We start from the raw sequence: 12,782 nt of genomic DNA on the forward strand, positions 1-12,782 counted from the left end.
TACACATGTGAAATAATAAATTAAAGTGAAAACTATTCAAATAATATATTTGTAAGAGAAGTTAGTACTGATCTAGAATCATCTATGAGTCAGTGTATCGGTGAAGTGTTTACAGACTGACTTAACCCACATGGGACACCATAAAGAGAAGGAAGTGAGCCAAGCACCAGTGTTCTCTCTGCTTCCTGACTGGATACAATGTGACCCGCCACTTCATTCTCCTGCCACCAGGCCATCCTCACTGCCAAACATCTGCCCTCAAACAAAGATAGAAGAACAGCCTTCTCTCCCTTCTTCCCTCCCTCCTTTGGAGGCTGCTCAGTCAGTACCTGACCACAGCAAGCAGGAAAGCACTCTGAGGAGTTCTCCCGTTACCTGCTCCTGCTCCTTGTCTTTGGTCTTGCTTCTGTAGCCTCTAGTGGAAGCGGCGTCCTGAGAAGGGATGGCAGAGATCTGGTGCAGTGGCATGCTCATCCCAGCCTCGGACCTGGTCTTTCTCCTTATGGAAGCGGAAGCGAGTCTCCACTAGCAGAGTCATTTTGGGCCATTGACTTCAAGCTGAGAAAAATGAAAAGAAACAGAACAGAGCTAGATTACCTGATTTCCAACAGTAAGACTAGCACTGTTCTAAATTTGAGGAAGTTATGCTGGCAAATACTTGGTCTTCAAAAGGGATAGAAAATGACTGGGGAAATCATAACATTTGTTTCTTGTAATAAAATGATAGTATCTGAGGGAAGCTAGGGAATAAGGTCTGTGAATAATCACAGATTAGTCCTGTTGTCTACTTAACTTGAAAACAATGTCTCATTATATTATTTTCAAAGTTAAACTTTTGCTCATGAGCAAGTATTACTATGTATATGTGTGTTTCCCTGAGAATCAAACCTAAGTCTCATGCATCCTGATAATAAGTGATTTTTCCTTAAAATTAATGCCCTTGGCAGAAGAATTGCAAGTTTGAAACTAACTTGAGCAACACAGTAAAATCCATTATAAGCCGGGCAGTGGTGGCTCACACCTTTAATCCCAGCACTCGGGAGGCAGAGGCAGGCGGATCTCTGTGAGTTCGAGGCCAGGCTGCTCTACAAGAGCTAGTTCCAGGACAGGCTCCAAAGCAACACAGAGAAACCCTGTCTCAAAACACACACACACACACACACACACACACACACACACACACACACACACACACACTGAGAGAGAGAGAGATCCTTTATAAACAAAACAAAATTTAAAACAAACATTAGATACACACAAAGCAAAATCACCATTGCTGTTTTTAAATTTGGATTATAGTTCTGTGGTAGAGTTTGCCTACACACATAAATCCATAAATCCCTGGGTCAATCTCTACTACAAAGCTCTAAACAAGAAAAATAAGGGGAGAAGGGAAGGAGGAGGGAAAATAGTCTGTCAGTCTATCCAACTGACCTCAAATTCATATAATGGCAAGATTGCTGAAATTCAAAATATCTCTGGTTCATGCATAACCTTCTGAAAGCCTAGACTCTCCAAACCAGCTGTTGGACAATGTTTCCTATAAAGAGTGAGATAAATATTACAGAAATTATAGGCCAAAGTTGTTCTAGTTACTTAGCTCCACTATGAAGTGTGAAAGAAACCATTGACAATGGTTTATTATATAAATAGGAATATTACATGTTATAGTTCAGATATGGTTTTCCCACCAAAGGTTCACCTGCTGCAGTTTGGTACCCGGTGTAACACGAGTTTGTTCCTAACACTTTGAAAAGCTATGGAGTAAGTCTTGAGGATGGATAAGTGTTTTTGCTGAAGGATGAATTCATCTCACAAGTAAGCTCAGGAACAGTTGTTACAAAGCTTATAGCCTCTCCTACTTCCTCTCCCCACCAATTTTCTTTCCTTCTCTTCCCCACTATTTCCCTTTCCAAGCCTGTGATGGCATCTAGCCTGTTACAATACAGCGAGAGGCCCTCAGCAGAAGCCAGTGCCAATGTCCTCTTCATGGGTCTCCAGAACTGTGACCTAATTAAACCTTTTGTATATATAAAATACCCAGTCTTGGGTATATTTTGTTATGATAAAACAAAATAAACTAAGGCATTATATATCAGTAGAAATGCATTTGCCAAAACAGCAAGATAGATCTGGCCCATGACTTAACAGTTCAGTAAGAGTTTTTTTAGGGAGGATGTGGGTCTTCCGGGACATTCCTAAGACCCTGAGAAGGCTGTCTTTGTGTAAAGTAACAATGTCTATATAAGCTATCTTATTGACCAGTACACTTGCTTTTTTCTATACTCTCTCACTGCTAGTAATCAAATCATGTGTTCTTTTCTCCCCATCGCTTTCCTTGCTGCATCCACAGAAACTGTCCTCTACAAACTACACGTTTACAGTACGTTTACAGTTCACATGTTTCATGATGCCGTTTGAATGTTAACAGGACAAAGCCTTAAACCAAAAGAATATGTCTTTAACTTGGGGGCCTTCACTAGTAAACCATGTGGCGGGCATGTGGTGGTGAGCAGGAGGGTAGACGATAGGGCCAGAGCACCCTACGGCCACATTTGAGAAACATCTGTTCCAGCCCTCTCAAAACTCTGCTCTGGAACAACTGTGTCTGGTGCTGCTCTCAACTCCAACAGTCTCACCAACCAGGCAGAAGTTCACCAGGACTCACACACAGATCCTGCACAGACAACTAATAAAGCAACAGGAAGGAAGGAGGAATGACTACAGACCAATGCTCACATGAAAGTGAACTACAAGAATATTATTTTAGAGAGTCTCGTTTTATAATAGGCAAATAATGACTGAGAATCAAAAATAATAAAAAATAAAGGGGAAAGTGTTTACACATTACACACCCCCTCCTCTTCTTCAGGCTCTGAGGAAGCTGGAAGAGAAGGAATACTGTGCCCTAGTAGTGTTCACTATGTTTACATCCAAACGCACTGTTCTGCACAAGAGGCAACACTATTTATTGAGTTGCTTACGCTTTGGAATATCACAATAGTAGTGATCAGTGTCTTCATCGCTAATGTATTAAAGTCTTCTGTCAAAGATGATGAATTCCATGTGGTTTCTTGGAATAAGTAGTCAAACTGGCTGTGCCCAAAGCCCCACTACCTTTCATGCCAATAGCTACCTGTGCTGCTTCTGATATAATCACCATTATTACATCATTGGTACATGCCCTTGACAAGCCTAGGAAAGACTATTTATACCAAAGAGAAACCAAGGCCCCTCCCTTACAGACCCTCCAGCTATTCTTCTGATACATACCCACCTCCAGGTAAGGGACCTGGACGTTTACCAGAAGCAATACTTACAGTGATACTTTATTTCTTTTAATAAATAAAGCTTGCCTAAAGACCAGTAGGGCAAAGCTAAGCCACTAGAGGTCAGGCAGTGGTGGTATATACCTTTAATCCCAGGATTTGGGAGACAGAGGCAGATGGATCTCTGAGAGGCCACCCTGGGCTACACAAGATCTATACTGCAACAACTCCAGGTGGTAATGCCTCACACCTTTAATCCCAGTACTAGGGAGTCATGTGTTTAATCCCAGCACTAGAGGGAATATAAAATGGGAGTAGAGAGGGGCTCGGTCTGTTTAGTCTGTGGTCACCCAGCTTTGGTAGAGTTAAGACTTTTCTAGTGGCTTGGCTGCTTTGCTTTTCTGGTTTTCAGGTTGAACCCTAATATCTGTCTCTGAGTTTTTTATTTGTGCTACAAATACTATTTAAAATAAACATTCATCTATAAATGAACCAACAAGCAGACAACACCACTATGTACATGAAGGTTCATATGAAAGAAAGCATGAGACAGACTCTATTTTATATCAATTTAATCCATCTTTAATGAAGAACAGTTAGACTTTGCACTGTGCCTGGTCATCTAGATAAGGACTTCAATTTCACTGATATAAATCAAAGTCAGCTGAAATAAACATCTATATCTAGAGGAAATAGACTCCTAAGGTTTGAGTCAGGAAGAAATGTCAATTTCATGATCAGGAAACTTCATATTGTTAAAATTACAACTCTCACAGACTGTGATGTAGCTCAGTGGTAGAATGTTTGTAGCAAGGTAATGAGTTTGATTCCCCACCACCTCAAATGTGTGTGTGTGTCAGGGAGGGAGGGGTGGTTCCCTTCAAACTGATCTAAAGAATCAAAGTAATCTCTCTTTGGCACAGATTCAACAAGATGATCCCAAAATGAAATGGAAATTCAAGAGACTCAGACCTGCAAAAGGAGGCTTACAGAGCAGAGTTTGAGGACCCATACTTCTCAGTTTTAAACATACCCCAAAGGCCAGTAATCAGGACAGAGTTGGACATCTGTCCAGATACGTATATAGGGCAGAAGTGAAGAGTTGAGAAATAAACTCATCTACAGTCAAATAACTTTCCATAAAATAACAACATGATTCTACAGGGAAAGAATACACTTTTCAATGAATGCCAGGACAACTAGACAGCCTCATGCAAAAAATGAATCTGAATTCCTTCCTCACACTAAAACAAACAAAAGAAAAACAAAATACCAACGAAATCAAAAAGAGAATAACAAAAGAAAAACAAGATATCAACAAAATAATTTTGTATGTGTGGGTACTGATATTTCATTTAATAAAACTTGCCTGAAGATCAGAGAGTAAAACAGCCACACTGGTCAGCCATACAGACCAGGCAGTGGTGGCACACACCTTTAATCCCAGTAGCCATACTAGTTTGCCAGAGAAGCTGGGCAATAGTGGTGTACACTTTAATCCCCACACTAGAGAGAAATACAAGACGGGAGGAGACAACTTTCAGTTCAGTCTCATTCTGAGTATTCATGGAGGCAAGACTGCCATTTCAGTCTTGGGTAGAGGTAAGGGCCAGTGGTTGGCTGCTTTGCTTTTCTGATCTTCAGTTTGAACCCCAATATCTGTCTTTGGGTTTTTATTAATGATGCTACATGTGTGTGTTTCAATATAAGTGATAAAACCATGATAAAAAGTGAAAAGTGGAGTTGAACATGTAGCTCAGTAATGTGCTTGTATAGTGCATGCAAGGCCCCAGGTGTGACAACAATATTCACACACACACACACACACACACACACACACACACACACACACACACACACACGGGCAGGTCTAGATCCTAAAACTCAGAAGAGAGGCAGGGGATCATTGAGTTCAATGTGCTATACACAGAAATATTTCTCTAAGAAATAAAACAAAGGGGAAAGGAGGAAGTAAGGAAGAACAACAAAATGTTTGCTGATCATACATCAACCAAGGACCCTGTATCTAGAATACAGATTTCCCCAATGCAATAACAAAAAGACAAGAACCCAATGAGTAATGGCTGCTTGAAATCCTCAGCTGTCAGAAAAGTGCAAACCAAAGCCATAAGGCACCATCCATGCTCCTGACTAAAGATACATGAGCAAGTGTTGGTAAGGATATGGTGAAACAACCCTTCGTAGACTGGTGATGGGAATGTAATTGGCTGCTTTTTAAAAGTCTATTTCCTCTCAAGATAATAGACATGTTACCATACCACCCAGCAATTTAACTTCTAGGACACACATCTAAAGCAAATTAAAACATCTGCCCTATTCATGAACACTGCCCCTAAATTTATTATGAATATTCATACTGCATTATCCAGAACAGCATAAAGTAGAATCAAACCAAAACTATATCAATGTCTAATAAATACAGTATATACCCATTCACCTGTACCATATTCATCAATAAAAAAGTATAAATGAACTTTGAAAATTAAGTGAAAAAAGCCAGTTGCAAAGGACCACCTAATATTTGATAATATTTATATGAAATGTCCAGAGTGGTAAATCTACACAGACAAAAAGTAGGTGATGTAGGTGTGTCTTCTATCTATCTGATGATTTCATTGGTTAATTAATAAAGAAACTGCTTGGCCTAATAGGTTAGAACATAGGTGGGTAGAGTAGACAGAACAGGAAGAAGAAAATGAGGTAGATGGCTCAGACAATTGCCCTGCCTCTCCTCTCTGGGACAGAAACCATGCCTCTCCTCAGTGAGACAGTCGCCATGAAGCCAGCCACCAGGTCAGACATGCTGAATCTTTCCCAGTAAGACACCACTTTGTGGTGCTACACAGATTATTAGATATGGGTTAAAGCAAGAGATGAGAGAGTTTGCCAGTAACAGGCTAGAACTAATGGGTCAGGCAGTGTTTAAATGAATACAGTTTGTGTGTTGTTATTTCGGGGCATAAGCTAGCCAGGCGGCTGGGAGCTGGGCAGGAATGCAGCCCGCAGCTCCTCACTACAAGACACTAAACTTCACATGACTATAAGAAACCCAAGACATGTTCACAATGAAGACTGAGAATCACCAGCAGGTTCATGATACAGAACAGAGAGATGTAAGCTTGTCTTCTAAGACACATCTGTACAATGAGTCATGTTATCAAGTGCTACATACAAATATAGAACTCACCAACAATACAAAATCTTGAGGACTGAAAAAACAGCAATGGAAAATCCTTGATTATATATATATATATATATATATATATATATATATATATATATATATAAAACCTATCTCAAACCAACATATACAGCATAGCATGTATTTTAATTACTAAAAAAGATATTTTCTAAGAATTACTAATACCAGCTTAAAGATATAAACATTCGTACAAGAATCAGTACTCTAGGCTGGGTTGAAAGTAATGTAACTCAGTCAAATGTTTGCACGGCATATACAAATCCATGGATTCCTCTCCAGTAGCAAGCACATATACCAGGTACAGTGGTGCATGCCTAGCATCCCAGTATTCAGGAGGTACAGACAAGAGAATCAGAAACTTAAGGTCATCCTTGGCAACACAATGAGTTTGAGATCAGCCAGAGATACATGTAAAAATAAAAATCAGTAATATATTCTACTATAAAATAAATGTACATGAACGTTACTGACCTTGTACACCAACAAAACAAACAAAAAACAAACAATGTCAAAGTAAATTAAGAATTTTCAATAAAAATCAGTGACTTTGGAGTATATTTGACTACTGAAATATAGTAAAGTATGATCTCAAGTTAAAATATATTAATGTAACCCAAACAAAGTCTAAGACAGATTTCACATGAGAAAATGATCATAAAATCATACATTAAAAGATAACTAAATAAAAAGTTGGGAAAGAAGCAATAGGATGCATTCTATAAAATATTTAAATATAAGACAATTTAGGAAACAGCAAGAAACAGGAACAAAATTGGGGGGGAGGCATTTCAAGACAGGGTTTTACAGTGTAGCTTTGGAGCCTGTGCTGGAACTCCAGACTGGCCTCAAACTCACAGAGATCCACCTGCCTCTGCCTCCCTGCAGGATGCTAGGATTAAAGACGAGGAACAAGATTTTTAAAAGCCCAGAAACCAAACAAGTACAGAAGAGTACACTAGCCAATTATATCAAGGGCCATGCTACTCAATTATTGGGATTGGGATAGCTTGATAATCCAGAAGGGAAACTTTTAAATCAATACTCACACACTTACCAAAATAAATTCTGGTAATAATTTAAAATAAAATAAATAATAAAACAATAAGTAATAAAATAAAACCAGTAGGATTTGCTGAAGGAGGCAGAGGCAGGAGTATCAAGAATTCGAAGTAAGCTTGGGCTACACAAAGCCTGGGCTACACATTCAATAAATGAGTGAGTGAGTGAGTGAGTGAGTGAGTGAGTGAGTGAGTGAATGAATAAATCAATAAACAAATAAAAAAATCTGGTATGGGATGACTCTGTGGTTCAGGCACTTGCTGCCAAACTGAGCAGCCTGAGCTCAGTCCCAGAACTTTGTGACTGAGCTCAGACCCAGAACCCACCACCACAAGTTGTCCTCTGATGTCCACACAACCACGTGCATGGCCTCTCCCAAATAAGTAAACATATGTAATCTATTTTTTTTATTATTTTTTTTTTTGGTTTTTCGAGACAGGGTTTCTCTGTGGCTTTGGAGCCTGTCCTGGAACTAGCTCTTGTAGACCAGGCTGGTCTCGAACTCACAGAGATCCGCCTGCCTCTGCCTCCCGAGTGCTGGGATTAAAGGCGTGCGCCACCGCCGCCCGGCAAACGTATGTAATCTAATGCATAAATTCTAACGTATATAAAAATTAAATGTAAAGACGCACACACAGAGAGTGAGAATGAAATACCATTACAAATGAATTTATTAAGGAACTCAATTAAAGAGACTGTCTTTCTAAACCTAGAATTGACATTTCTTTAAATTTACAATGTACAAAGGTTTGTTGATTTGACTCTATACTTAAAATAAATACACAAAACAAAAGGCTAGAAAATATGTGTCACACGGGACTGCAATATTTTTACACATATTAACAGAAATCTTTTTTTCTGTCTTGTTTTGTTATTAAACCCTGACTGGTCTAATGAGTGGCTGATACAGCTAGACGATGCTATGCAGAAACACAACATCCAATGTCAGTAGAGAATTTCAAGTGTTTTGGGCTTAAGTCATCATCATCATCTTTTTAGTTGTAGACCAAAAAAAAAGGTCAAAAATGAGACAAAAGGATTTGTGACTATGAGAGTATTTGCAGGTCCACCCAGAACAACCAGGAACAATTCAAGAAACCTGAAGACAAAAAGAGACAAGCTCCAGAATGAAAGGCCACTAAGTACCCGGTATAATAAATTTAAAAGCAAGAAGTTCTCATCCAAAGTATTATCATAAAGTTTAAGATCCAAGACAAAGAGAAGCCTCCCTATAGAAGAGGGATGTCACTTTGCAAAGGGCTGTAAGTCAAAATGAAATCAGACCTCTCCATAGCACTGTAAAGTGCAGACATCTTCAAACTGTTAAAAGACTATTTCATCACGGAGTTCTATGTTCAAATAATGCAAGAGACACAGTGAAGCAAATCCTGGGAAGATAAACTCTAGAATAAACTGAGAAAACAAATCAAGAAAGAAGAGAAGGGCACAGGGATGGGGGTACAGCTCAGTTAGCAAAGTGCTTACCAAGGAAGCAAACATGAAGCCCAGGGTTAGATCCCCAAGGCTGCATAAAAAGCAACCTTGGTAGTGCATGCTTACAAATCCTCAGACACAAACTACCATACCAAGTACCTGACCTTTCCTCCTTCCATGTAAATCCTACTTGCGTAGCTTTAATAACTTTAATAATAAGGAGAAGAAAAGACTCATTTAGCTCTGAGTCTGGTAATGGGCTGGAGAGACAGCTCAACAGAACAAAAAGAACTTTCCCTATAAGTGTGAGGCCCAGACTTTGATCCCATTTGACCCATGTAGATGTTGAGTGAGTGGGCAGACCACCTGCAATGCCAGATTTTGGAAAAAGACAGGAGATCCCTGGATTAACCCAGCTAGCTAGATTAGCCACACTGGTTGTGGGTTTAACCAAAAGACACTAAGTCAGTGAAAAGGCAGAGAGCAATGGAGGAAGACTCCCTAAGTCAATCTCAGGCCTTCTCCCCCTTCCCCCCTTTCTTACACACACACACACACACACACACACACGATCTCATATGCTTATATACTCATACCACCTGTGCCCAGACATACTTGAACATACATATATACATGCATACATACTATATACACATATACTTGAAAAAAATTAAATTATTCTAATAATAATTTAGATTATATAAAAATTATGAATAGTACTTTCCTGCCTATACTATAGTTTTAATTAGTTTTGGTATCAGATGAACCCTTAATCATTTGAACCTTTGATGAGATACAGTTTGAACCTTTAATGAGACTACTGTGAAAAAAGATACTGAGATTCCATACATGACTGAGGCCCTACTTACAAAAAGGACCTTGACATCTTATAGTGACCTGAGAGAGACAGTGATCACTCCAGTCTAAAGCAGGGGTCCAATTATCATGCAGACAATGTTAGAACACAGTAGGTTAGAGGACAACTTGTCTTTGTCTCCATGACTCACATTGCCGCACAAAAAAACGAGGGGGCTGTACCTCTAGTTCAAGAAATGCCTCAAATGGCAACCAGCAGCACAGGAAGCAGCAGCTGCGAGCCGGGCCCACCAGCAGCACGAGTGAGATCACCACCCTGCTTGCTCTAGCTACGCTAGGAGCCCTGTCAACACAGGATGTTTGCACTGACAGCAGAGGCTACGTTCGGGCAGCAGCACAGGGTATCAGGGCTCAGCTGGCTGTGAAGTACCCGCACTCTCTCGTACCTGTGCATACGATACCAACTAACTGCAGCAGCACACTCAGCAGAAGGGCCAAGTGACCAAAGAAGTCTGCTTGCTCTATATAAACTGTGCTTTTCTTCATTTACAATGTTATGATGAAATAAAACTGCCATTTTTAAAGAAATAAAATATATGTAAATGAGAACATATTGAGGCCCAAAGGGAAGAAATATAGGATAAAACCAGTAAAATTTAATACAGAGTTTAACACGGAACCTCATTTGTGTTTAAACAATTCTTACCTTGTTCCCATTAAAAAAACATTTCAAGTCAATGTATCTTTAAAAAGTAAAGCTGTGGCCTTTCAATGCAGATGGCTTCCAAGAAGTGTTTTCACTTGAGGAAGCTATGGACCCAGCACAGGAAATGTCCCTCTGGAACCAGGTCACCCCCCCTCCCCCAGAGCCTGCTGTCTAACTGGTACACGCTGCTGGTCGTCACCAGGATGTATCCGTCTCATATACGGTTCTGCTTCTGGGCTATGCCCACGCCTAAGTTATACAGCCACCCCACAATACTTGGCATTGACAATTGTTTTCAAAAGACAATTCTCATTAGCACAGTGGGACAAGTCTATAAACTCAGAATTGGGGAACCTGGGGCAGGACGACCACAAGTTCCTGGTCAGCCTGTACTATACAGCAAAATCTATTTCAAACAAAAACTAAACTTCTAGCCTAAAGGATGTCATTCCCATCAGCAGTGAATCTGAGTCTGCCTGGCACAATAACAGCCTGCACCCCTATGCAAATCCAACCAATCAGCAACCTTCTGAAGATCTTCCACTACAGGGCTGCAACTCCCTCATGAACTATCATCTCATGCTACAAATAGACGGAAGAGCAGATCTGGAATATGAAAGAAGTCTGCTCTTCTACAAATAACATATAAGAACCTGAAAAACTTCACCATGTAGTCAAACTCATGGCAGCTGTCAAAGCGAAAGCACTCTGTTGTCAGAGGAAACCACGAGCATCCTAAGCAGTTCTGCAGCACCACTGCCTTTCCTCCTGATGCTTCTGAAGCTGCAGCCCTGAACTGGCAGGCAAGTAGTGAATCCCAGGCTGCCTGTCCTCTCCTAAGGCTGCATTTCAAGGTGAAATGTCCAGTGTTCATTCCAAGAGTATTTTCTCCCTTCTGATTTGAAGCAAAGGCCCAGCTGGATAATTTTTTTTTAATTACTCCCCATTCCCTGTCTCATGTGCCATCTTCCACTGAAAGCTTTCTTCTCAACAAAAGTCTTCCTACTTGTGGGTTTTGTGTGTGGCCCACTGAATTTAATTGCTACTTCTTGTCCCAACACGAGCTGGAAGATATTTGCTGAAGCATGGGCAGCTGACCAGTGGCTGTGCCACTGCAGGAAATGATTCCTCCTCCAAGCATTTACCACCAGCAGTCTCTGACCAGGGAGGTGTGGGACTCCTGGACCTCCCATTCGTGATGGAATGCTGTGGGCTCAACCCTGTGCTGGTCTTGTATGACCAACCAGAGCTGCAGTGGCCGCTATGCCTCGCCATCTTCTGCTCTCCTCACTGCCCCTCTTCTGTGATTTTCACTGAGATCTGGAGGGAGGAATATTGCGTAATTTTTTTAAAGTCAACACTGCAACACAGAAGCTGATGCGGGTCATCCACAGGATTAGGAGATTCACAAGTGGTTTTTACCACAACACCTAGCACCCAGCATCCATGCCATTATACCTGCAATGGGCAAGGTTTCTTGGGTATTCCTCATCCTTTCCAGACTGTAGCACCGAATTTACAGCTAGGCAGGCTAGTCTCCACAGGCCTCCTGAAGAAACCCAAGAGCGTGTAAAATGGTACAGCAGGCAGTGTGGAACCTGAAGCAGGCAGTGTTGAACCTGGTCAGGGCAGCTCTGACTCAGCCTTGTTTGACTAGAGGTTAGGAAAGGGTCTGGCTCCAATGACCATCACTCCGAGTCCGCAGCACAGTGTGCTCTGAACACTTCGCCAGGAGCTGTGAAGACACAGTCTGCTTCAGTTAACCTGAACTTCAGTTCAGAACTAGTGATTCTTATCATCCGCCATAATGCCATTCTTGTCTGGAAAACTGAAATAACATTAATGAGCCATTTACTGGTTTCATAGGCATGACACCTAGTTGGTAAAATAGGACAACTCTCATCTTGACATCTCTAGCAGTTAATTCAGAATTTTAAAAACACTATGAAACTTCTGAAAAAAATAAGTTAAAGATGTATTTACCCCTAACTCCTTCCCACAAATACCAAAAGTGTGGTTAAATGAAAGCACACAAAATCACATGGGAAAGTGTGAAAGGAGAACCCAAAGCACTGAATTTCAGAGCTGAAAAGTCACCGCATGGAGGCTCTGACTTACAGACAGCTGAGCACTGAATTCCAAGATGGCAGGGAAGCCAGAGTCAGGTAGCTTGTATCACAGAACTCAAACAAAAGGAGGAACTGACAGGAGAAGCAGTTCAGAAGTTGGGAGTTAAGGTGAAGTTAGAAAAAAAAAAAAAAAAAAAAAAAGATGA

The 12,782-nt window shown here is 40.7% G+C and overlaps 1 protein-coding gene across 6 annotated transcripts in view; it reads right to left on the minus strand.

Annotated features, from left to right (window-relative positions):
- Positions 1-12,782, minus strand: part of Marchf8 (membrane associated ring-CH-type finger 8) — a 76,670-nt gene that overhangs the window by 43,630 nt on the left and 20,258 nt on the right. For 3 of the 6 annotated variants that reach the window (XM_038319626.2, XM_038319625.2, XM_038319630.1), the window contains exon 2: positions 376-558. In XM_038319626.2, coding sequence (XP_038175554.1) covers positions 376-474 — 99 coding nt within the window. In that variant the 5' untranslated portion in view covers positions 475-558. Of the gene's footprint in view, positions 1-329; positions 559-11,965; positions 12,154-12,782 lie in introns of those variants that run through there. The other 3 variants (XM_038319627.2, XM_038319628.2, XM_038319629.2) reach the window with 3 other exon arrangements.

Source organism: Arvicola amphibius, chromosome 2, assembly GCF_903992535.2.
Source record: "Arvicola amphibius chromosome 2, mArvAmp1.2, whole genome shotgun sequence".
Taxonomy (NCBI): Eukaryota; Metazoa; Chordata; class Mammalia; order Rodentia; family Cricetidae; genus Arvicola; species Arvicola amphibius.